General features: G+C 62.6%; 1 protein-coding gene and 1 non-coding gene across 2 annotated transcripts in view; one reads left to right on the top strand and one right to left on the bottom strand.

The window, feature by feature from the left end:
- Positions 1 to 4603: 4603 nt before the first annotated feature.
- Positions 4604 to 4676, bottom strand: TRNAW-CCA (transfer RNA tryptophan (anticodon CCA)). The gene has a single exon. It is a non-coding gene; the product is annotated as a tRNA-Trp (tRNA).
- Positions 4677 to 9611: 4935 nt separating this feature from the next.
- Positions 9612 to 23376, top strand: part of MEGF6 (multiple EGF like domains 6) — a 100210-nt gene continuing 86445 nt past the window's right edge. The window contains exons 1-3 of the mRNA XM_059894447.1: positions 9612 to 9883; positions 14930 to 15064; positions 20628 to 20737. Of these exons, the coding sequence (XP_059750430.1) occupies positions 9765 to 9883; positions 14930 to 15064; positions 20628 to 20737 (364 nt within the window). The 5' untranslated portion in view covers positions 9612 to 9764. The remainder of the gene's footprint in view (positions 9884 to 14929; positions 15065 to 20627; positions 20738 to 23376) is intronic.

The raw sequence follows: 23376 nt of genomic DNA, 5'->3' as shown, positions 1-23376 counted from the left end.
GGGCTTCGGGGACTGGAGGAGCGGCGGCCCGCGGAGCAGAGCTCTTTCCTGAGCGCCTCCGCCTTTCTGACCGCGGGTTCATGGATGGAGCGACGGAGACATGGGCCCAGGGCTGTGCTAAATGCAGACGTGCTCCCCGCGCCTAGGGAGCAGAGCTCCCAACCCTGCTCCACGGAAGGGGACACCGAGGCACGGGGCCTCGTCACTCCATCAAGGGCCGAACCAGGATTCCTTGTTGCTGCCTCTGCTCTTGTCCTCCCGGTACTAGAATTGGATCTTTTCTTGCTCTGAGTGATCTTGCCTGCAGCTAGCGGCACCCTGGGCAGCTGCAGGCCCTGCCAGGGACCTCGGCTCCCTGGTCTTGGCACCCACAGACTACAGAGCAACCTCATCTCCATCCACCTTGACCCGTTGTCTTGGAGACCCAAGGGCTGTATCCATGACAGTTTACAAATGTCAGCACCTGTGATCCTCACCCAGTTGGTCACTTTGGCCTTCCACTGCCTCTAGTCACACCCCAGATTACTCCCCCCACCAGAAAGGCTTCTCGACTCACCCCGACTGTGTCCATCCTCCAATACTCAGTTTAGAGCCCCCTCCCCAGGAGACACTGCCATTAACTACCCTCACTGCTAGTTCTTTGCTGTTTCATATAATCGTCGGCTCCACGCGTGCCGATCAACCTGTTCTCTCTGTGTGTGTGTGTGTGTGTGTGTGTGTGTGTGTGTGTGTGTGTGTTTCTGTGCCCTATTAGCTAGGCAATTTCGAGAAGCCAGCTCCTGGCGTATGACTGCGCTTTGGGGTTTATAACCCCTTTCTTAATTCTTTGAATTTCACAAGAGCCCAGAGCTGTAAATGCTCTCTTGTATACATGCTGCAGTTGCAGAAACAGGTCTGGAGAGTTCTGCGCAGGTGCTCGAGGCCGCCAGCTGGTGCGGCCATGCCGATTAGCCAAAGCCCTCCTGGCTTGTGCAGACTTGGATGTCCTCCCGGTCTGTGAACAACTGCAGGGTGGCCGGCCTTCCTTCCCAGGATGTCCCTCGAGGGAGGGCGCTGAGCTCTGCACACAGCAAGTCCTCAGCTGCCCTCTCGCCCCTCCACCTGGACCTCAGCAGCCACAGAAACAGGAGGGACAAAAGTACCACAGATACCGAAATAGCTTTGGTACTTTGCTTCCTGGAAAGACTAAGGTCTCAAAGAGGGCTGGGTGTGCAAAAAGAGGCAGCAACGTGCTTCTAGCCCCGCTGGCCTGCTGAGGCGGGGTGGGGACAGCTGCTGCCTCCCCCTGGGGACCAGGGACAGGGTCACACCCTCTTGGGGCCCTGCCCCATGGGGAGAGGGAGCCCCCTTCTCTGGCAGCCACATCCCCTGGCTGAGTCTGCTCTGCTGGTCCCCGTGGGGTGGGCCCTAGTTGGGCCCCTGAAGGGCAGTCTGAGGCATTTGGGCTTGGGGTGCCCGCTGACCCCTCTCCTGAGCCTCCTCATTATAGGGGCTCAGCGATGGCAGCTGGGCCTGTGGACTCAGGGAGGGGGCTTGAATCCAGGCTCCCCTACTTCTGTCCACTGGACTTGGACACTCATGCTCTGTCTGCCTCAGTTTCCTTTTTTTACTGAGTGGGGATGATAATAGTTCCTGCTTCCCATGGCTGTCGGGAGGAGTCGGTGAGTTAAGACCTGGGACGTGCACAGCGCCCTGCCCAGCCCGGGCCACCTCAGTGTCAGTTGCTAACTGTGGTCATGCTGTTCACTGAGGCTCTGCTGAGGGCCAGGTATATTGCAAATACTGCCTGTGCTCGTGCATGGGGCGCCGTATTACCCCCTTCAACCGAAGAGAAAACAGTCCTAGAGAGCTTGTCACTTTGCGAAGGTCACACATCTACAGAGAGCGGGGGCCCTGGATTCCAGAGCCTGTGCCCCAGCGCCCACCCCCGCCCCCGTGCCAGTGGCTCCTGGGGGCAGACAGAGGAGAGCCGTCCTCCACTGGATTTGCTGGGAGCCCACGTGGTGCTCACGCATGCTCAGACGCAATGACAGCACGACTTCACAGCGACCTTGATCAGGGTCATCTCAGCGGAGATGAGAAGGGGGCCACAGTTCAGGGGGTGAGGCTGAAGGCTGGGAGTGGGGAGGGTACAAAGGGGACAGCAGTGATGCTGGCAGGTGGCAGCGGTGTGGGGATGGAAGAGGCCTGGTCATTTTGGCAGGATGGCCAGCCCCCGAGGGCCCTGAACCCGGTACTTAACCTTCCTCCTTCTCTTTCCTCATCTGGAGGGCGGGGATGATGAAACCTGGCTCCCAGGCTGTCATGAGCCTCTGACCAGCTCACACGTGCCGAGAGGCCCACCTCGTGCCCCGTGCAGCCCTGGCTCCAGGTGCCCCGTGGGTGTCCGTGAAGTCAAGGACGGGAGTGAGGAACGGGACAAGGGCCCATGAATGGACCCGGCTCCTGGCAGAAGCTGAGGGGCTGGAACCTGGAGCCCAGGGGTCGGGGCTCGCTTAGGGCAGGAGGACCCCATCTGCTTAGGGACAGATGGCGAGAGCTGAGGACGGTTATGGACAGGTGGGGGGTGGGACGCGGATGCAGTGGGGGAGGAGGGGGCCCTGAGAGGTTCTGGGACATCTGCTTTCTTCGGGGGGGGGGGGGGTTGGGAAGATGGAGCCGGGAATTTGGGTGAAGACGCTTGGTTCAGAGTAGCAGTGATGAGCAGGGAAGCTGATGAGGGCAGGTGTGGGGACCACTGGGCTTCAGGGAGACCTCAGGCAGGTTCGCAGTGGAGCCTTCCACCTGGCAGCTGGTGGGAGTGGGAGGAACCAGTAGCTAGACTGGTCAAGACTGGGGGTTTGCCGGGTAGCTGTGGTCAAAGGCAAGGGGGAAAGGGGAGGCCAAGATCCTACGAGGGAGTATTCATAGGGGTCACGGATGTCGCCCCACTTGGGAGCTAACGGGCTGGCCCGCCGCGGTTTCAGGGATGCTGCGGAAGGCGCACGAGCCCGGGTCAGAGGCAGAGGACCGTTGTTCACAGGGGAGCAACGTCCAGAGTGCCAGCGGGTGTCTGGAGGATGCTGCCCACGGTGGCCGCATCACAAGAGGGGAACCGGGGGCCTGTGAACAAGCTTGGTGTCGCCCCTCAAGGTCGCTCTCTGACCAGCGGCCCCGGGAAAGGCGGTCAGGGCCTGGCGCCTGCTCTTGGCGTGCCCAGCAGGACGTGCAGGAGTGTCTCCCAGCCGGGCCAGCGGGGTGGGCCCTGAGTCCAGTTTCCGGCCTGGCAGAGGCGGCAGTGGATCCGACGGGGTCTGGCGACCGGGAGAAGGTCATCAAGAGGATGTGACTGCCGTTGCCCCTCGAGGCAATTAGAGCGTTGATGAAAATAATCAGTAAACAATCTAATATAGGGATCGACAGAGAAAGACAAGTATCATATGATATCGCTTATATGTGGAATCTAAAAAGAATGGTACAGATGAACTTACTTAACAAAACAAAAGTAGAGTCACGGATGTATTAGAAAACAAATTTATAGTTACCAGGGGGGAAAGCCAGGGAGGGGGATAAAGTGGGAGACCGGGACTGACAAATACACACTACTATGTATTAAATAGATAACTAATAAAACCTACTGTACAGCACAGGGAACTCTACTCAATACTCTGTAATGATATATATGGGAGAAGAATCTAAAAAAGAGTGGATATGTGTAGATGTATAACTGATTCACTTTGCTGTACCCCTGAAACTAGCACAACATTGTAAATCAACTATACTCCAGTAAAAAATTTTTTTAAATCTAATATAGGAATAGAAAAGAGTTTTATCTGAGCCAAGCTGAGGACTGTAGCCCAGAAGCCAGCCTCTCAGATAACTCTGAGGAACTACTCTGGAGAAGCAGGGTTTCAGCACGGTTTTATATCTTGTCAGGACAAAGAACATCAAACATGTCAGGGATACATTCCTTCAGGGTTTCAAAAAACCAGATCAGCCTGTTCACAGCGAGTCCGGATGGTCTCGGCACCTGGGAAGGGATGCTGCCGGGTGCCTGAGCCTTTAGTGGGTGTGGAGGGGGCGGGGCAGGTAAACTGCAGGTCCACAGACTCAAGAGATAACCAGGCAGAGAACTGAGCATCTGCTCGCTGACGCACGGCGCTGGGTGTTGTGCTCGTTTCCTGGGGCTGCGTCCCAAAGTGCCACAGACCGGGAGCCTTCAACAGCAGAAATTTGTCCTCTCACAGTCTGGAGGCCAGAAGTCCAAGGTCAAGGTGTCTGCAGGGCCGCACTCCCCCTGAAACCTGTAGGGGAAACTCTCCTGCCTCTTCCAGCCTCTGGCGGTTGCCGGCAGTCCTGGGCATTCCTGGGCTTGTGGCCACGTCACCCCAATCCCCGCCTCTGTCTCCACGTGGCTGTCTTCTCCCTGTGACTCTGTCTCCTCTTCATGTTGGACTCAGGCCCACCCTGCTGTCCTCATCTTTTTTTTTTTTTAATATTTTTTAATTTATTTATTTGGTTGCACTGGGTCTTAGTTGTGGCAGGCGGGCTGCTTAGTTGTGCCACACCAGCTCCTTAGTTGTGGCATGTGAACTCTTAGTTGCGGCATGCATGTGGGATCTAGTTCCCTGACCAGGGATCGAACCTAGGCCCCCTGCATTGGGAGCATGGAGTCTTCACCACTGGACCACCAGGGAAGTCCCTGATGTCCTCACCTTAACCCAGTGACACCTGCAAAGACCCCACCTCCAAATAAGACCACGTCCACGCATATGGAATGATGGTGGTTAGGACTTGAGTGTGCCTTGGGAGGGAACACAATTTTCCCCGTGAGAGAGGGGTATACACGTGCAAACAACGAGGGGCCTCAAATGGTACTCGGCGCCGCCCACAGGCGCGCCTTGGTCGTGGGGGAGGACGGGGGCTACTGCCGGGTCTGGCTGTGGCTTCCCCTGACCTGGGTCCCCCTGAGTTTGCGATGCTTCTTTCTTGGGGCTTTTGAAAGGTTGTTCCCACTCCCACCGGCAGGTGGCAGAATCGTCCACACGGGGCCTTCAAACCAGAGCCCGGAGCCGGGTGGGGCGTCTGTAAGCAGGAGGTGAAGATAATCTTCCCGTCCCGTGGGGCGGGCGGAAGGCTTCAAAGTCTCAGCTGGGAGGTGTGGATTCTTATTTTAGCTAAACTTCCAGATGTTGTGCTTAGCGTTTTACCAAATCCATGGGTCCCATCTCTGCCATCTGCCTCTGATGGACATGGGGGTCGGGGGGCCTCAGGGCCAGGCACAGCCCACGGGAACCGCACGGGTGGGACCTCAGAGCTGCCGGGGCTCTGGGTGCACCAGGCTGGAGGTTAAGGCAGAGCCCGGGGAATATTCCGTGGGCCAGACTCACCTCGCAGAGACAGCTGCCTTCTGGGCGAGGCCTCTCCCTCCCGGAGGGAAGCAGGCTGCAGACTCAGCCGGTCCCAGGGCTGCGCCTGAGGCTGGACAGTGCTTGGTGGCTGTCCTGGCCCCAGGGACCCGTGTAAGAGCTGCCGTGTGGTGTAGTGTAGAGACTGCCCTTGATCTTTGACTTTGGCGGGTCTCCTTCAACAAAGAAACACCCCTCCCAGCAGACGGGATGGGGGGCGGCTGTGACCTTGCGGGGAAGAGGGTGGGCTTCCAAACCTCCTGGCTTTAAGGCACAAGAGCTGGATGTGGGGAGACAGGACGGACACGGTGCTTCTGCAGTTTCTAAAGGCTGAGTTGTTTCCATGGTAACTTTCATTACATCCTGCACTCGAACAGGTGGACAGTCTTGCTCTGCCCCAACCCTGCTGCCCACCTTGCTGAGCCCAGGTGCCCCGAGTGCTCTGTCCCCACCTGGCGGGAGCTGCAGCCGCGCTGTGATGGTGGGACCTGGCAGAAGTTCTGGCTGCACGGATGTGCTTCCCTGGCTCAGGGGGGTCACTGGGGGACACCAGGGTAGGATAGGGGACAGGAGATCTTGGAAAGGACATTGCCTAGGACTGGGGCATCTGTCCTGGTCCTGGTTGACCTGGCAGCGGAGGGAGGACAGGAAGGGGGACACGTATTGTCTTGTTCCCGAGAAATGCACGGACTGCACCATGGAAAATGTGTCCTGCAACAAAGTCCCGCGTCTCCCAGACTCGGCTTCCGGAGAAGCCTCTGTCTGCCCCGAGGACGGGTGCTGCTGAGACGACTGGGCTGGGGCGGGGGCCCTCCGGCATCCCTAGTGCGTGGCCACCTCCTCTGTGGGCCTCTGGTGTCAGCGCTGGCTTGCCCTGTAGCTGCTGTGAGAAATGACCACAGTCTGGGTGGTTAAAACAACAGAAACCTACTGTCTCACAGTCCGGAGGCCAGAAGGCTGAGATGAAGAGTGGCAGGGCTGGTCCCCTCTGTTCTGTGCTCCTCCCTCAGCTTCTCGTGGTGGCTGGCTGTGTCCTGCGTCCCTTGGCTTGTGGGTGCATCCCTCTCATCCTGTATCCGTGTGGCCACGTGGCCTCCCCTGTGTCCCCCTGTGTCTCAAATCTCCTTCTCCTTCTCTCATGAGGACACCTGTCATTGGGTTGAGGGTTAAGTCCAGGATGATTTCAGCCCAACATCCTCAGCTTAATTACACCAGGGAAGCCCCAAACTGTCACTTTATAATGAAAATGGACAAAGATAGAGAATTCTCAGGGAATGTTTATTGCATTGGGTTACTAGAAAAGTTGTCTGAGTTAAATCCACTTATGAAAGTGTATTAAGGGACTTCCCTGGTGGCGCAGTGGTTGAGAATCTGCCTGCCAATGCAGGGGACACAGGTTCGAGCCCTGGTCTGGGAAGATCCCACATGCCGCAGAGCAGCTAGGCCTGTGAGCCACAGCTACTGAGCCTGTGCGTCTGGAGCCTGTGCTCCGCAACAAGAGAGGCCGCGATAGTGAGAGGCCCGCGCACCGCGATGAAGAGTGGCCCCTGCTTGCCGCAACTAGAGAAAGCCCTCGCACAGAAACGAAGACCCAACACAGCCAAAAATAAAGAAATAAATTTAAAAAAAAAAAGAGAAAGTGTATTAAATGGGCTTCCCTGTGGCGCAGTGGTTAGGAATCCGCCTGACAGTGCAGGGGACACGGGTTTGAGCCCTGGTCCAGGAAGAGCCCACATGCCGCGGAGCAACTAAGCCCGTGTGCCACAACAACTGAGCCCACAAGCCACAACTACTGAGCCCACAAGCCACAACTACTGAAGCCCGCGCACCTAGAGCCCCTGCTCCGCAACAAGAGAAGCCGCCGCAGTGAGAAGCCCGCGCACCACAATGAAGAGTAGCCCCCACTTGTGCAACTAGAGAAAAGCCTGCGCGCAGCAATGAAGACCCAACGCAGCCAAAAATAATAAATAAATAAAATAGATAAATTTATTTTAAAAAAGTGTATTAAACACATGTGTACTGTTTGATTACTTGTTTCAAATATAAAATCTAAGCACCCCCTCATGGCATGTTGGTGGCCTGGGCAGCAACACACCCTGGAAGTTAAACGGTCGGTCGGATGCTTGACGGTTCCCATGCCCTCAGGGTTCAGACTGGGGAGGAGACGGGCAGGGGTGCCGGGAGAGCATCAGGGGTGCCAGACAGCCTGCGCGGGTGGGGCTTTGTTTGGGGAGATGACCTCTGTGCTGTGGGTTCACGCATCCACACCTGAGCCTGAGCCCTCCCGAGTGTGTGGGGTGTGGTAGGTGTCCTAGGAATAGGGACGCCCAGCAGGAAGTGCCCACCCTCTTCCCACCTGCCTGCCCACCTGGCACCTGCCTTAGGACGATTCACCTGACAGCTGAACTTGGTGCCGGGTGGGTAGAGGTGGATTACGGTGGTGCCAAAAACGTTTATGCTTCAGGGGCCCTTCCAAGTTAGGGCCAGGAGAGGGGATGGAATGCGCGCACAGGTCATGCATTTTTGTCAAGTTAGCAAAATAACTTCTTACATAGCTGTTCTTCAAGAGGGCCCCCGTTTTACGTTTCAGGCCCCACCAAACCTTGATTCCTCCCTGCGAGCAGCCTCCATTTTAACCCACAGGACCCATCTGAATCCTTTCCTTTTTCCCTCCAAGAAGCAGAAGAATGTTCCTAAAGAATGGGGTCCCCTCGGCCCACGTTGGGGGACCGGGCAGGAGTCCCGGAGAAGGTGGTGAACATTTTAAGCTGCTCACTCACTCATCCAGTGCACGTGTACCCAGCACCCATTTCGTGCCAAGCGCAGCTCTGGAGGGGAAGGGGTCAGGTCTTTAAAGATGGGCAGCAGGTGGACCTCTGGGAAGCTCTCAGGGTTGGGGGGGACTTGCACCCCAGGGCAGGGCCCCGCACTCACACAGGCACTCTTGGGCTCTCTTAGGGCAGGCCCTTGGGAGACCAGGAGGAGCATGGGCCAGCCCTGCTTTTGGGAGCCCAGTGGGGGGCTGAGGGGTGATTGAGAGGGTGGGCACACCGGATCATGTTGGGGCATCACTGAGCAGGGGAGTCAACCTGTGTTTGGAGTTTCAGAAGATGGTGAAATCACCCTGCTGTGGACAGAATTGTGTCTCCCACCAAATTCATACGTTGACGCCCGTACCCCCAGCGTATTTGGAGATGGGCCTTTAAGGAGATGGCTAAGGTTACATGAGGTCATAAGGGTGGGGCCCTGATCCTATAGGCCTGGTGCCCTATGAGACGAGTAAGAGACACCAGTGCTGTGGTCTCTGTCCATCTCCCAGGCCCACCAGGCGAGCACACACCAGGAGGCAGCGCCTGCAGGCCAGTCAGCGCCTTGACCTTGGGCGTCCAGTCTGCAGAACGTGAAAAACCAAACGTCTGGATGTGTTGACTGGGACACCCCCGAGGGGCCATCGGACTTGCGGACCTCCGTCTGCTCTCCGCGCGTGATCCAGCGGTTTTCTTAGATTGACAGATTGAGTCAAGTTCCGCAGAGCCAGCCCGCCTTGTTCAGTTCCCGGATCTGCAGTTTACAAGGGGTGACTAGGGGTGCTGCTCCCACCCGGACCTCAGTTTCCCCATTTGTACAGCAGGGTGGCAGCAGGGCTGGCCTGACAGAGACCCCCGCCACCCCCCCGTAGGATGACGGGGGTGTGGGGTCTGGCGTCACGGAGGACTGCCTTAGCAGGGGGTGAGGGGCGCGACCTCTGGTGCCCCGCCCCTTGGTCACTCCTGTCGCACGGGACCTGGGACTTTCAGCCGGAGAGGAGCCGGGAGCGCGAACGGGGCAGCCGTGGGTGGGTGGATGGGGCGCCGGGGCTGAGGACCCAAGCGGGGGTGTGGGCGGGGCTGTGGGCGGGGCTGGCAGCCGGGGAGGGGCAGGGCCGGGAGTGGAGCGTCTGCGCGGGGACGGGCTGTGGGCCGGGGTCCGGGCCTGGGGGCGAGCCGGGGGCGGGGCGAGGTCGGGGTGGGCGGGGTCCGGTCGGGCCGGGCTGTGGGCGGAGTCGGGGCCGGGGTCGGGGCAGGGGGCGTGGTGACGGCGGGCCGGCCTCTCCCGCGCGGGGCTCGGCGCACACTGGGCTTTCCGCGCCGGGGCGGGTGTCTGGCGGGGCTCACCCAGGCGCGCAGCACTCTGAGCTGCCCTCGAGCGCGGGCAGGAAGCCGGACCCTCGCCACCTGAGGCGACCTCACGCTCGGCTGGACCCGGCGCGGCACCTGTGGCTGCGCCCCGTGCGCCCCCCGGGCCATGGCGCACGTGGAGACGGCGGCTCCGAGCGCCCGCCTGGGCCGCCTGTGAGCCGGGGACCGGAGGAGGGACCGGCGCGGCGCGGCGGGCACGATGCCTTTCCTTCCGGAGGCGGGGGCGGCGGGGCGCGCGGTGGCCCTGGCCCTGGTGCTGCTGCTTCTCCCCGTCGTGTCAGCGGGCGCCGGCGCCCTGTTCCGCCTGCAGCCCGGCATGTGAGGAGCGGGAGCGGGAGCGGGAGGGCTGGCGGGACGTCCGGAGCCCCGGAGCCCTGAGAACACGGGGCTCTTTGCCTTAACTGGGGAGGGGGAGGTTAAGAGACAAGGGTCAGGGGTTGGGTCTGGGGGCGCTTCCGTGGCAGGACCACCCGGCCTCTCGCCTTCCCCTTCCTCCTCTGTCTTAACTCTGCATCGTGGGTTTGCAGGCTGGGTGGAACCTGCATCCTGCCGAGGTGAGGGAATCTGGGCAGGGTCCGGCCAGGGAGCTTGGAGAAGGGCGAGAGGAAGCAGCCTGTGCCCACTTCCTTCCAAAGCCTGTCTCCTGGGGCCTGGGGGCTGTGCCCGACAGGGGGCTGCTTGGGCTTGGTTTATGTGTGAAACACGTGGGCTTTGGGCCTGGGAGACAGGAGAAGGCATTCAGTACCAGAACGGGCAGGAAGAGAGGGTCAGGGAGCCAGTCAAGATGAATTTAATTTTGAAAGATGATTCCCCAGTGGGCTGTTTAGCGGTCTCTTTTAAACAGCAAATCGATCCTTGTGTTGGCCTCAAAGGAAAACTGGTGCGAAATGAGCCGGTCTGGAGGAGGGGGGTGGGGGAGAGCCTGCTGGCAGCCCCCATCCCCGCGCTCCCGCAGGGTGCTGGGCCTGGGGCCCGCAGAGCTTGGCAAGGCTGCTGAGGGGCTGCAGAGGGGCAGCGAGGGGCCCAGGCCGGGGCTGGGGCTTCCTGTGCAGGGCTCGCCCCAAGGGCCCCGTGCACCTGGCCATACAGGAGGAAAGGACAGACTTCCAGGCAGAGCTGCAGAAGGGACAAGTCCACGCCCCCTGGGCCCTGGGTCTTGCTTTACTCCAAGAAGAAAGAGCTCCTCGTGGCCTTTTCAGAGGAACGTGGTCTGGGGCCCCGAGGCCCGCCTCTCCGTGTGACTTCTGCCCAACATCGCTCCTTGCTGTGATCCCAGTGAGTTTAGTTTGTCCAAGGGAAGCTGTGGCCTCAGGAGGGATTCTCACGGGGCACTTGGTCGCTCAGCCTGCCTGTTCCTCACACGGTTGGCCGGGGATGTCCAGAGGCCCAGGCTCCCGGGAATCCCAGGGTGCTGGTCCGGGTGGACAGCTGCTCAGCCGGTGAGGACGTTGGGGATGGAGGGCTCTGCCCCTAAGAGGGGCTTCTGCCCCAGTGCGCTTGTGGGGACCACAGATCGCCCTTCCTGGCCCCCGGGAGTGAGCCTGTCCCCTGAGGTCTGCCCGCTCACCCAGGGCTCTGGGAGGCCACTAGCCAGCCTGGGGAGGGCTTTCCACCAGCCGCTGGAGGATCGCAGGAGAGGTCAGCCTTCCTGCTGCTTGCTTTCTCCAAAGCCTCCTCCCCCCCGCTTTTCAGATCCTTCAAGGCTCCTGCTCCTCCTCCTGGGGTGCCTCCCACCTGCCCTCTGGGGGACTGTGGCCCTATTTCTCGTCCTGGGGTGTCGTCCCTCCACTTTCTGATGCCCTCCTCGTGTTGAGTTCCGTGCCGCCTGTGAGCACACCTTCCCACTCCTGTCTGTAAGCACCTGCCACCCGCCTGGACCTGTGGTGGGGCCGCAGTGGGCACTGCTGGCTGGCTGAACAAGTGGGGGGCTGCTAGCTCTAGCTGCTAGACCCCCGAAAAACCTTGTGAACGGGCCCATTCCGCAGCTTGTTCTGTGCAGAAAGGAGGCGGGAGCCGGCGGACTCCTGGAGGTGCCAGAGTTGCCTCTTTGCTTCCCGCACCCCAGAGGGACAGGGGAGGGGGCCCGGAGAGCAGTGAGGGTCCCAGGAAGTCCTTTTCCTCGAAGATCCCGTCCCCTGTGCTGCCCTTCCCTTCACGGGCAGCCCCACCCTCTCTGGCCGGCTTAAAACCTCCGTGGTGGGCCTGTGGGGAGGCAAAGGGGGAGGGTGCTCTACGGGGGCTCCCGCTGCCTGGCAGCCCCAGGGGCTCTGGGGTCCCGGCAGCTGGGACGCGGGGGTGATGTGGCTGGTCCTTTGGCTCCTGCTGGCCCGCGTGTCCAGATTCCAAACCAGCCAACGCTTACTTATTTATTTATTTACCTGCATCTCTGAAATGAGTCTCTGCTGCCGTGGAAGGGTGCTGGCCTTTCTCCCTGGGGCCTGGACTGACTGCTGACTCTGTGTGGGGCTGGTCAACGCAGGGCTGTGGGAGCAGCGTGTGGGCACAGGGAGCTCTGACCAACCTGAGTCTGAGGCTGCAGAGCTCGGAGGAGACATCTGCTCACAGCACGGCTTCCCCCTGGGCCGGAGTCCTCTGGGCAGCTGTGCTAGGACAGTGGCTAGTGCTTTGCAATCAGTTCATTACAGTGGCCCCTCCCATCCAGAGAGGTACAGGCCCTCCAAGCTCAAGTCCCTGCTTGCAAGTAACCCTTGGACCCACTGGCCCTGAGAGTTGGAATGGCCCCCATTCGCTGAGGCTGAGGCTGAGGTTTCCTCTGGCCATTCAAAGGCCCCTGCTCACCGGTCAGGGAGTTTGAAAGCTGAACTGTACTTTCAGTGGCCTGTGGGCAACTCCCAGTATCTGGGTCCTGCTTCCCCGTCTCTCCTGGGGCTGAGGCTGTGATGGATGGAGGGAAAGGGCAGGGAAGGAACACACCTACGGCCAGCTGCCTCATGCCAGGCCCTGCGTTTGCTGCTGGGCACGTGCTTGACACTGTGATCAATTGTCCATTTGTCTGGTGGGGAGACCCGGGTGTCCAAGAGTGATCTGCCTGCGTCACGGCATCCCTGGGACCCCGGGGCTGGACCTGGGCTCACCCAACCCCAGAGCCCCGAGCTTCTCCACATGCTCCCTGCACCCAGACCAGGGAAACGTGTGTTCGGAGGCCATCCGTGGGGGTAAAAACGGAGGCTGTAAAAACAGACGTGACGGAGACGCTGCTCAGCAACGCAGCCCCTTTCCTGGACCAGACGGTGTGTGCAGCCAGGCGTCCCCAGCCGCGCAAGGCCAGCTGCCCCGCTTCCCTGCCCTGGTGTTCCCCATCCTCACCCTGGTGCCTTGTGGGCCCAGGAACCGCCCACCCTGGAGGGACGCTTCTCATGCCCACCCTCACCTCCAGCTCCAGGCGAAGGCCGCCAGCCTCCAGGAGCCCCGCTCTGCCCCGGGGAGTAGGTGGCCTGACAGCTGGGATGAGTACCCCCTCCGCCCAAGCTGTGTTCACTTTGTAGCTGGGGAATTGCCTTCCCTCCCCACAGATGGGCAGCAGGATCCAACTTCAGGAACAGAGGGGCCCGAGCAGTGACTCCTGCTGCACGTCAGGGGTCTCTTCTGTGCCCTCGTCCGACTGGCCTCTTTGTTTCCTCCTCGCCTCTCCCTCCCCCATCCCACTTCCTCCCTCCTTCCAAATGGAAAAGCCAGCTATGCCTGTGCTTCTGAGGTGCCGGAAACTTCCCAGAGGAGAAAATCATTCCAGCGCTTGCCCCTCCTCCCTTTAACCGTTTTCAGGGATGTGGAGAGCATTTTCAGGGATGTGGAGAGCGAGGTGCAGCCAGAGGGAAAACCTGCCATCCTGGAAGCCAGGCAGCCCTGCAGGCCTGGGGGACCAGAGTCACGCAGGTGCCTTGGGGGGGGCGGGGACAGGGAGGGCAGCGGACGGGAGAGTGACCAGAGCACATGTACCGGGAAGGCTGCTGTGTGGCCTCGCCGTGGTCATCCCGCTGGTTAGCGGCGGCCCACGTGGCTGAGGTCTGAGGGGTCCAGGAAGGAGGGGGCCCTTCAGAGGAGAGCACCTGCCCCCGCTCTGGGGTTTTCTGCCAGGCGCCAACTTCCCAAGCTCCGTGCGGGGCGGTTCTCCTGCTGACCCAGTGGCCAGACCGGCTCCTCCCGCAGCCCCCTGAGATGAGGGGCCCCTGTGAGCCATGGCATCCCCTCCCCAAGGCCCTGACAAGGCATCCGGTGCGCTGAGCTGGGTCGGCATATGTACGCGAACGGTGGTGACATCCCAGGGGACGTGGGGCCTTGTGACCCAGAGACACAGGGGCTTTCTCTGAGCCAGGGATGTGCCAGATTCCAGACGCGCGTGATCTTGTGTCAGGAGCCCTTGAGGCACCTGCTGCCCCCTTTATAGATGCTGAGGCCGAGGTGCAGAGAGGGTCAGTAACCTTCCTCAGGCTGCGTAGGGGCCCCAGGCCTGGGCTGTCGGCTCCAGAGCCTGTGTTTGTAACTGTCCTCGGAATGTGTCGCCTCCATCCTCACAGGCCACCCACGGCTCGGGGGGCTATTTCAGGGTCCAGGCCAGGCCCTGCAGCCGGGAGGCTCAGAGGCCATCGGGCCTAAGCCCTCCCCTCCCTTCATCCTCTCCTCCCTGCCCCCGCGGGAAGAGAGCGGAGACTTGATGTCTGCGTGCTGGGCAGAGGGGTGGATGAGAGTTTGGAGCAGACATGATGCTGCAACTGCAGCAGTTCACTTGGGCCTGATCTCGGTTTGCAAATGTCAGTTTCTCCTGGGCCTGTCTCTCCCGGAGGCACCTACGAGATCACCTGCCCTGGCCGACAGGAGCCTTTTCCGTGCCGGCTCTGAACCCTCACGACCACCTGCAAGGGCAGTGCCGTGAGTCCTCACCTTCCAGGGGGGCACCCGAGGCTCAGGGAGGTCCCCTGGCTTGTGTGTCTCATGCTTGTGCCCCAGCTTGGGGCGTCTCGGAAGCAGGGAGAGTCGGGGCTAGAGAACGCCAGGGTCGGAGTCAGACGGACTCAGGGTCAAGTCGTCACTGTTCCCAGGACCGCCACTTCCCCTATTTGCGGGGCAGTGGCCTCTACGCTTTGGGGTCTTGGGAGGGTTGGAGGGATGCTCTGGGCGGCGTGGCCCATATGAGGGGGAGGGTCAGACGTGGCCCTGTGAGCCCTTCCTTTTTCCCGGAGCATCTGCGCCCTCGAGGCCAGGCCAGTGCAGGCCTGGGGCGGGCACCGGGCTGGGTGCCCTGCCACGGGGCCTGGCCTCGGGTCTGGACGGCTGGGTACCTGAGGGTGAGCACGCAGGGGGGTTGGTGTTGGTGACAAGGGTGCTGACCGTCTGTCTGTGTCCCAGGCCCAACGTGTGTGCGGAGCGGGAGCTGACCCTGGTGGGCCGTCGCCAGCCCTGCGTGCAGGCCTTCAGCCAAACGGTGCCCGTGTGGAGGCCGGGCTGCGGGCGGCAGGCCTGGTGTGTCGGCCACAAACGCAGGTGCGTGCAGGGGTCCCCGGGTCCCACGGGGGGTGGCGGCTCACATGCAGAGCAGCGTGGACCACTCGGGCAAAGGGGTGGCCGGGCCGTCCGGTCTCGGGGCACAGGCACCACCCCGCCCCGCCCCGCCACGGAAGCCCCGCATCTGAGGTCAAGGCCTCTGGCACCATCCCCGGGGTGTGGCCGCCTGGGAGGCTATTCCCAGACCATACATCCCTGCTCAGCGGCCACCTGGGGCCCTTGCGGGTGGGGGAGGACCCCGTGGGGAGGGGGCCTCTGAGGGGAAGGGGGAGACTCTACGGGAGAGGAGGGGACCCTGCAGGGAGAGGTACTGACCACGCAAGAGGGTGAAAAGCGGGGCGCCCAGCCTGCCGAGGTCCTGGCTGGAGGCTGCTGCTGCTATCTGACCCCAAGCCCGTGTGAAACCTTTACTGCTCAAGATTTTATTTCACAATCTAACGGGGGAGTGCCTTTGCCTACCTCTTTTCTTTTTATAGACTCGGGTTCTGGCATCTGCCTGGTGGCAAAGCTGGGTGTGTGGGGGGGTGATTAGGGGCTTCCGTCCTTGGGGAGGAGGGCTGAGGCCCCCGATGGGAGTGTGCCGTCCAGCCTCTCGGCCAGGGCTTCGGGACGTGAACCTGCTGGGCCTGCCCCAGGGAGCGGGGGTGGGCGGCGGCCTTGGTTTTAAACGTTTGCGGTACGATTCGTACGCGTGCAGAACGGAGAGAGACGGGGCAGTTACGTCTCAGCGTGCTTCTCAGCTGGTGACGGTCCGTCTCCCTGCTGGCGACCTTGGCGCTGTCTGGAGAGTTTGGGTTGTGAGAGGTGGGCTGGAAGGATGGGGCAGGTGGAGGCAAGGATGGCCCTTCTACCACGAAGGTCCCGCCCCAGGGTCAGGAGGGCGAGGCTGGGCCACGCCCGACAAGAAGGAGAAATCACCACCATCGTTTCCCCAGAGACGTGCATCTTGCAGTCTGTCCTTCCCAGCTTCCACACTCGCGTGGATGTAGGTGGATTTGCTAAACGGGAATCAGGTCACATCAGCTGCCACCCCCCTCCCGTGCCCCTCCCCCCAACTTGTGGTGAAAGGGCGCTCTTTTGGAAGCAACCAGAAGCCCTGTGGTCCCTGGGCTGGAGAGTGGGCTGGGTGGCGGTGCTGCGGAGGCCCCTGTGACTGGCTGTCAGACCGTTTCTCCAGGCCGGCCTGGGCCGGGCGGGGGACAGCGTTTCCAAGGTGGCTGGCACCTCAGCTTCCTGGTGGGGAGTCTGGGCGCTGGGGAGGCCGTGTGCAGCCCGGGGCGGGGGGGTGTGTTCTGGGTCGCGGTTTCCTGGGAAGGCTCGGGAGGGCCTCTGGGGTCCTGTCCTTGCACTGCCCAGTTCGGGCGTCAGGGACCCTCCCTCCCGAAACCCAGCAGGGCCGCCGCAGTTCCGCGGGAGCAGTGCGGGCCCCTGGCTCCGCGGCGGCCACCGTCCCGTCCGCCTGGCTCTGGGCTGCAGCCGGGCTCCGCCTTCCTCTGCTGGGCTGTCCTCGCTCCAGGTGAGCGAGGTTGCCTCCCCGCCTCGGTGCTCACGGCCGTCAGCGTCCTGCAGCGTTTCCTGGGGTCAGTGCCAAGTGCTTGCGGGGGTCCCGGCCTCATTCCCCTTCCAGAGGGCCCCCGGCCTCGTTAGCGTGTTGTGTGGCCCCCACGACGCCTGTGGCCGAGTCCACCGTTCCAGCTGTGCAAGGTTTCCCAAATGCCTCGTCCAGCTGGCCCTCCAGTGGCCGTCGAGGCTGTGGGCTCCGTCGCTGGCCTGCTCCTCTCCGTCCTTCAGTAACCCACAGAGGCTCCGGCTTCCCCGTGAAGCCCGCCCTGAGCCCCAGCCCTCCCTCCTCCTCGGCCAGACCAGCGTCCAGCCCTCCTTGGTCCGTGTCACTTCTCCTCGCCTATCAGCAGCGTGTCCGCAGAGGCCCCAGCATCCCACGTGCTCTGGGAAACACAGGGCACGCTGGTGCCTGCCGAGCCACCCTCCTGCTTCTGCCGGCACCTCGCCTCGGCCCAGGCCCGCAGCCGGGGCGTGGATGGGGGAGGGGCCGGGCTGCATCTCAGCCGCGAGGGCGGGAGGCCGGCCCCTCCTGTGCCCGCCCACACCCACCGGTGTCGGTGCGACAGCTGAGGGCCCTGCGGTCTGGGGAGCTGCATTTGGAGGCAGCACACTCTGTACCCCACGATTTGACCGCACCCCACCTTGCACCAGCTCAGGGTCGCCCTCCCTCCCCTGGACAGACAGGAGGCCCCTCCTCTCTGGAGCTCCCAGGGGGTGGCCAGCAAGCGAGGGCTCACGGTGGGCCAAACCTCGCTCTGGGGTCAGACCCTGTCTGAGCCTCTGTCCCCCGACTGCAGAGCGGGGGCACCAGGCCTGAATTGCAGCTGGGGGAGGATTATGTAACCAGCCACGGGCCAGGCCACACACGTGGCTGCTCCGTGGCAGCCGCCGTTTCTCCTGCAGCCACGGTGACTCCCATTTCTGATTTCTGGGCTGGCGGGCCTGCTGCGTGGCCCTGGCAGGGCCATGTGGGGTGACACGGGGCTCTCTCCTGGCTCAGAGCAGGCGAGGTGATACCTGACAGACCGGACGAGGACGTCAGGGGGCTTGCTGCCCCTCTCCCCATAGCGGGCATCTCCCCAACAAACCCGCCAGTACAGGCTGCCCCAGGGTGGGGGAGCTTGGGCCACGCGCCCCCTGGGGGGCAGGAAGGAAGGGGGGGAGGGAGAGGATGGTTGGAGCACGGCTCCCACCAGGCCCTTCCCCCCTGATCCCGCTGCGCTGGGGCCTGGGCTTTGCGGAGGCTGCATAAGGCGGAGGAATGGACACCAGCCTGGTGGCCACGTCCCCCTGTCCACCTGGCCCTGAAGGAAGCAGCTCCTGGCCGTGGCCGGAGCCCCTGTAGCTCTCCCATGTGAGGTGTCCCATATGAGCTGCAGGGGGCAAGGGCTGGCTCTCAGGCCCAGTGGGGGCTGCAGGCCGACCCGCTGTCTCCAAGGGTCACTAACTTCAGGGGATGCTGGAGAGGGCGGCAGATGGGCCCAGCTGGCCCGTCTTCCCGGTGGCGGGGAGGAGCAGCACGTAGCCCGGGGAAAGGGTAAATATTTACGACGGAAGGGCCCAGACACCCTCTGCTTTGCCAGATATTGTCCACCACTGTGGTCGGTCTCTCTCCAGGCAACTGGTTTCATGTCCTGCCAGAGTGGCGTTGTGCAGAGTCCCCCGAGCTGCCTGTACGCAGTGACGTGCGCGCGTTCACGCTTCCGGGAAGCGCCCTGGTTAGTTGGTGGGGTCCAGGTCCCCCGGCGGCCACGGGCTTCATGCCACTCCCGAGGGCCGGGAAGAGCAAGCTGGGAGCAGGGGTGTCCATGTCTCCATGACCTGGAGACAGCAGCCCAGCCCCTCCCGCTGCTCCTGGGGCCTCCAGGGCCCTCGACCCAACCGCTGTGGGCCAGGCCCCAGGTCGCCAGTCTACAGATGGCAGTGGGCGCGGGGGTGCTGTGCCTGGGGGGTGGGCCCCGGGTTGTCCCCTCCCCTCCTCCCGTTCCTCCACTCTCTGTCCCTCCCCCTCCCTCCTGCCCCCAACATCCTCTTGACCAGGCTTGTCACTGTAAACAGAGGGACCTCACAGCCGTGGACCCCAGGGCCTGTGCTGAGCCCTGGGTCCTGTATGAGTTTCCTGTTGCTGCTGTAACAAATTATGACAAACTGGGGGCTTAAAACGACAGGGATTTACGCTCTCACAGTCTGGAGGTTAGAAGTCTGAGGTCAAGGTGTGGGCAAGGGTGGTCCCTTCTGGAGGCTTGGTGGGAGGGTCTGCTCCAGGCCTGTCCGTGCTCCTGTGATGACCGGCCATCCTTGGCGCTTCTGGGCTGGTGGCGGCATCACCCCAGTCTCTGCCTCTGTGGTCGCCTGGCTTTCTCCCTCTGTCTGTGTCCACAGTTCCCTCTTCTTATGAGGACACCGGTCATTGGACTGGGGCCCACCCTAAGCCAGTACGCTGGCCTCGTCTTAACTTGAGGACATCTGTCAAGACCCTATTTCCAAATAAGGCCGCCCTCACAGGTTCCGGGTGGGCATGGATTTGGGGGACACTGCTTGGTGTCGGGGCAAGCGGGGCAGTTAGCCGTCCGTCTTCCTGACCATCACCAGATGGGGGTGGAGGTTGTCTGGGCTGGGGGGTGTAAGGAGGGGGAGCCAGGGTGGCTTCCCCGGGAGGTTGGCAGGGGTGTCGGGCAGATCCTTGCGTTGTTTAACCCACTCTCTGAAGAAGCAGAAGCAGAGGTTTCCAGGAGGGACCCAGGAGCCCTGGCGTTGGGGTGCAGCTAGAGGGAGGTGGGTGGGGGGCAGGGGGTCAGTTTGATGAGGCTGAGTAGGAGCGGGGCACCCTCTACCCCCCACCCTGGCTTCTGCTCCAGGTTCATGGTTGCAGGCGAGTCCGGGGCTGGGGGAGGCGGCCCCTCGCCGACTGCTGCACCAAGACTGCCTGCCATGGGGGCTGGCGATGCCAGGAGAAGCAGGGCGGAGGCCGGGGCTGGACTGGCAGAGGTGGCCCTGAATGGCTGGGCTTACAGGGGCCTCGAGGCGCAGGTGGCCAAGGGCAATCTGTGGATTTGGGGAGGGGATAGACAGGAGGCCCTTACCCCTCTGGGTGGCGAGGCCGGTCTGTCTCTGGTACATGGGCACCACCTTCCTGCGGCCACTCCCCATGCCAGGCCCCAGGCTGTCTTGATCAGCTGCCTACTTCCAGCTCCTGGGTGGGGCTCTGCCTCCCTCTGCTCAACCTTTGTGAGGCCGTACCTCTCCCATCAGAGCAGGAACCAGCCTTGGACCCGGGCCACCCTCCTCCAGGAAGCCCTCCTGCCTGCTCCCTTCTGACCTCAGGGCCGTGTGCTCACACACTCGGGTCTTCCTGCTGCTGCCCACCGTTGCTTCACCCCCATCAGCCTGTCTCCCTGGGGCAGCCCTTGGTGGGGGAAGGGATCCCTCCTCGGGGACGCCCCAGGACAGGCCCGCCGCCTGCCTCCTTGGTGCACGGGTGGGCCAAGAGCCTGGGGCACGGTCCGCCCAGCACTGGGCACCTTGGCCCACTGGGCTCATTCCAGGAGCCACTCTTGCTCCCAGTCTGGACAGTCTGAGTCTGACCCCCAGACCCTCTGTCCGTGTCCAAGCAGACTGGCTTGGCGATGAGAGCCACGTGTGCGGCACGATGCCTGTCCTGAGGCCGGCTCAGAGCCGGGACCACCCTGGGGGTGGAGAGGGAAGGGGCGGCGTGTCGCCCTGTTGCTGGTTCCAGGATGGCTATCCACCCCCCCCACCCCACCCCCCGCTGCCCCCAGTGGCCCCTCGTTCACCTGGTGCGGCCTTGGGATGCAGACCTTCCGCCCACCTCTGTGCCTTGACCTGCTCGGCTGTGAAATGGGGACAGTGGGAGAATCGGTCTGGGGGACTGGGTGCGGTGAGAGCCGAACGCATCGGGCAGAAGTGCCTCGAGCCCGGTCCCTCGACGGTAACGCCCCCCTTCTCCCTTCTCTCCTAGAACCGTCTATTACACGGGCTACAGGCAGGTGTACGCCATGGAGGCCCAGACCGTGTTGCGGTGCTGCCCGGGGTGGAACCAGCAGCCCGGAGACCAGGGCTGCCTCTCCCGTGAGTGCCCGCCGGCCCCGCCCCGCCCCCCTCCTGCCACAGATGCCGCAGCCTCCCGTCCAGTCTAACGGGAGTGCGCGGCGTGGGAGACCTCAGGGCTGCTCTCTCGGCCACTCTGCTCGCCAGAGGCTGCTTGCATGACATAACGAAGGAGAAGGCCCAGTGAGTCCTCCAGCCCCGACGCCGGCCGGAGCCGCGGAAGGAGAGGCTGGCGGGGGCGCCAAGCTGGAGGGTGGGGGGGCCGTCTGCTGGTGCCCAAGTGCCCGGCACCGGGGAGGGGTCCGAGGGCAGCCCTGGGGCCGTGGGTTGGCGCCAGTGGCCTCAGACGCCCCTGAGCTTGGTGTGGCGGCGGTGTTATGGAGCGTGAGCCCCTGGCCCACCTGCCCCGCCTGCCCCGCCTGCCCACGCCCCGCGCTGCGGGTCCGTCCTTCCCCCTCGCCGGTGTCCTGGGCCTCAGCCTCCTCGTCTGCTGCCTCCTTCAAAGAGGGAGGTCCTGACAGATGCGCGGGGCGGTGTGGGGGCAGCCCCTGAGCACCTGCATGTGACCGCGGGCAGCCTCTGCTGCAGACATGGGGACCCGGGACCGAGAGGGGCCGGAATCGGGTTCTGATCTTAGCGGCTGCCTGTGAAGCCTCTGCTTCGTAAAAGGAATGGGCATGGCTTGGAGTCCAGCTGTAGGGTGTTGGGAAGGGCTCCCGGCCTGTGGGTGTGGGCGCAGGTGGGCCAGCAGGGGGTGCTGACTGAGTGCGAGGAGGCAGTGTCCCTCCCCTGGAGAGGTCGGCCCACCCAGGGGTCAGGCCTCCCCTGAGACGGCGCCGCGGCATCTGGACAGGGTGAGGCCGGGCTGCATCGTGAGGGGTGGCGGGTCGCGGTTCCCCCCGGAGCGGGTTAACCACGGGTGGGCCGTTCTGTGCCTGGGGCGGGAACTGGACTTCAGGGGTCATGTCCCCGCCTGTTCTGCGGCCCCCGGGGGCCCATAGACGGGGGCCACAGACGCCCTTTGCGAACTCCAGCGGGAAAGGGGGGAAAGTAAAGGGTGTGGCGATGTTTGTCCAGGAGAGGAAATGAGTAATTCTCCCCAGGAAGGGAGGCGGGGGAGAGGACCAGGACGCGCCACAGGAGGGACGGCGGGGGACCGGGTGGACGCCGGCCAGCGGCCCCTGGGTGGGAGCGTCCAGCTCTGACGGCGGCCTTTCTCTCTGTGGCTCTCATCTCTACAGCGATGACCTGTGGAGGAGAGGAGGTGGGGTCTAGGCCTGCGTCCCCCCGGGTTTGTGAGGGAGAGTGTGGCCTCTCGCGCCCAGGGAGGGACGTGGGTGCACCTGCGCGTGGCTGGCCTGGGGTGGGGACCCTCTGGGCTTGGCTTCCTGGGCAGGGGTAGAGGCAGGTGCAGGTCCAGGTTCGCCTGGCAGTTTTCCCATGATTATCGTCCGCTGCGCACCCCTGAACTGGGGTTTGGTGACCCTTGGGGTCACCTGTGTCTTGGAGTGACCATCCCAGGGTTGGGTGAGGGGAGCGGGAGGGCCAAGGGCCGTCCAGACCCCAGGAGGCCCACTGCGGAGACGGTCCAAATGCTGGCTTTTCAGGAACGGAGGCAAGCATGGGGTCAGGTCCGTAGTGCCAGGGGTCACGACAGTCTCACCCGTAGCCTGGCGGGCCTGTCCTGTGGCTCCGCCTGTGCCCCTGGCCAGAATGGTCGAGCTGGCTCTGCCCTGGCCTGGCTGGCCGGCAGGAGGGGGGATGCGGCCACACCGCTTGGCGGGTGGGTCCTGAACCAGCCCAGGAATGGCCTTTGGGGTTTCTCAGGCGTGGGGAGGGGTCTCGGCCGGGACCCTCTCAGGGCAGCCTGGGCCTTGCGGCTGGCTGGGGGCAGGGCTGGGGTGGTGGGGAAATGGGGGGATCTCGGCTGCTGGGTCAGGCCCTGGGGGTCCAGCTTGTCACATCAGCCAGGAGACACAGGACAGGGTCCCCACGTGTATTCTGAACTTGAGGCTTTGGCTTTCTTGGTTGTTTGTTTTTAAAAATTCATTTTTAGGGCAGGATTTATTTATTTATGTATCTGACTTTTATCTGTTTTTTGTAAAATTATTATTTTTTAAAAATTAATTAATTAATTTTTGGCTGTGTTGGGTCTTCGTTTCTGTGCTAGGGCTCTCTCTAGTTGCAGCGAGCGGGGGCCACTCTTCATCGCGGTGCGTGGGCCTCTCACTATCGTGGCCTCTCTTGTTGCGGAGCACAGGCTCCAGACGCGCAGGCTCAGTAGTTGTGGCTCACGGGCCCAGCTGCTCCGCGGCATGTGGGATCTTCCCAGACCAGGGCTCGAACCCGTGTCCCCTGCATTGGCAGGCAGACTCTCAACCACTGCGCCACCAGGGAAGCCCTATCTGTTTTTTTTGAATTATTCAGGAAAAGCCCTGTGATCTGGCCTCTCGGGGCACTCACTTGTCCCCCAAGAGTCTGGGTGGCCAGCGTGTGAGGGTAGGTGGCGGTTCACACGGGGCAGGGCAAGAGCCCACCCTCAGCCCCGGCTCATGGGTTCATTCGTTCATGTTTTCACTCCTTCATTCGTTTGGCTTTTGCTCCGCTGCCCCCGAGCGCTGGGGATTCAGGGGAACCGGGTGGGTCATTACCTGCGCGTG

This window comes from Balaenoptera ricei, chromosome 1 (assembly GCF_028023285.1).
Source record: "Balaenoptera ricei isolate mBalRic1 chromosome 1, mBalRic1.hap2, whole genome shotgun sequence".
Lineage (NCBI taxonomy): Eukaryota > Metazoa > Chordata > Mammalia > Artiodactyla > Balaenopteridae > Balaenoptera > Balaenoptera ricei.
This window is presented reverse-complemented; position numbering and strand designations above follow the sequence as displayed.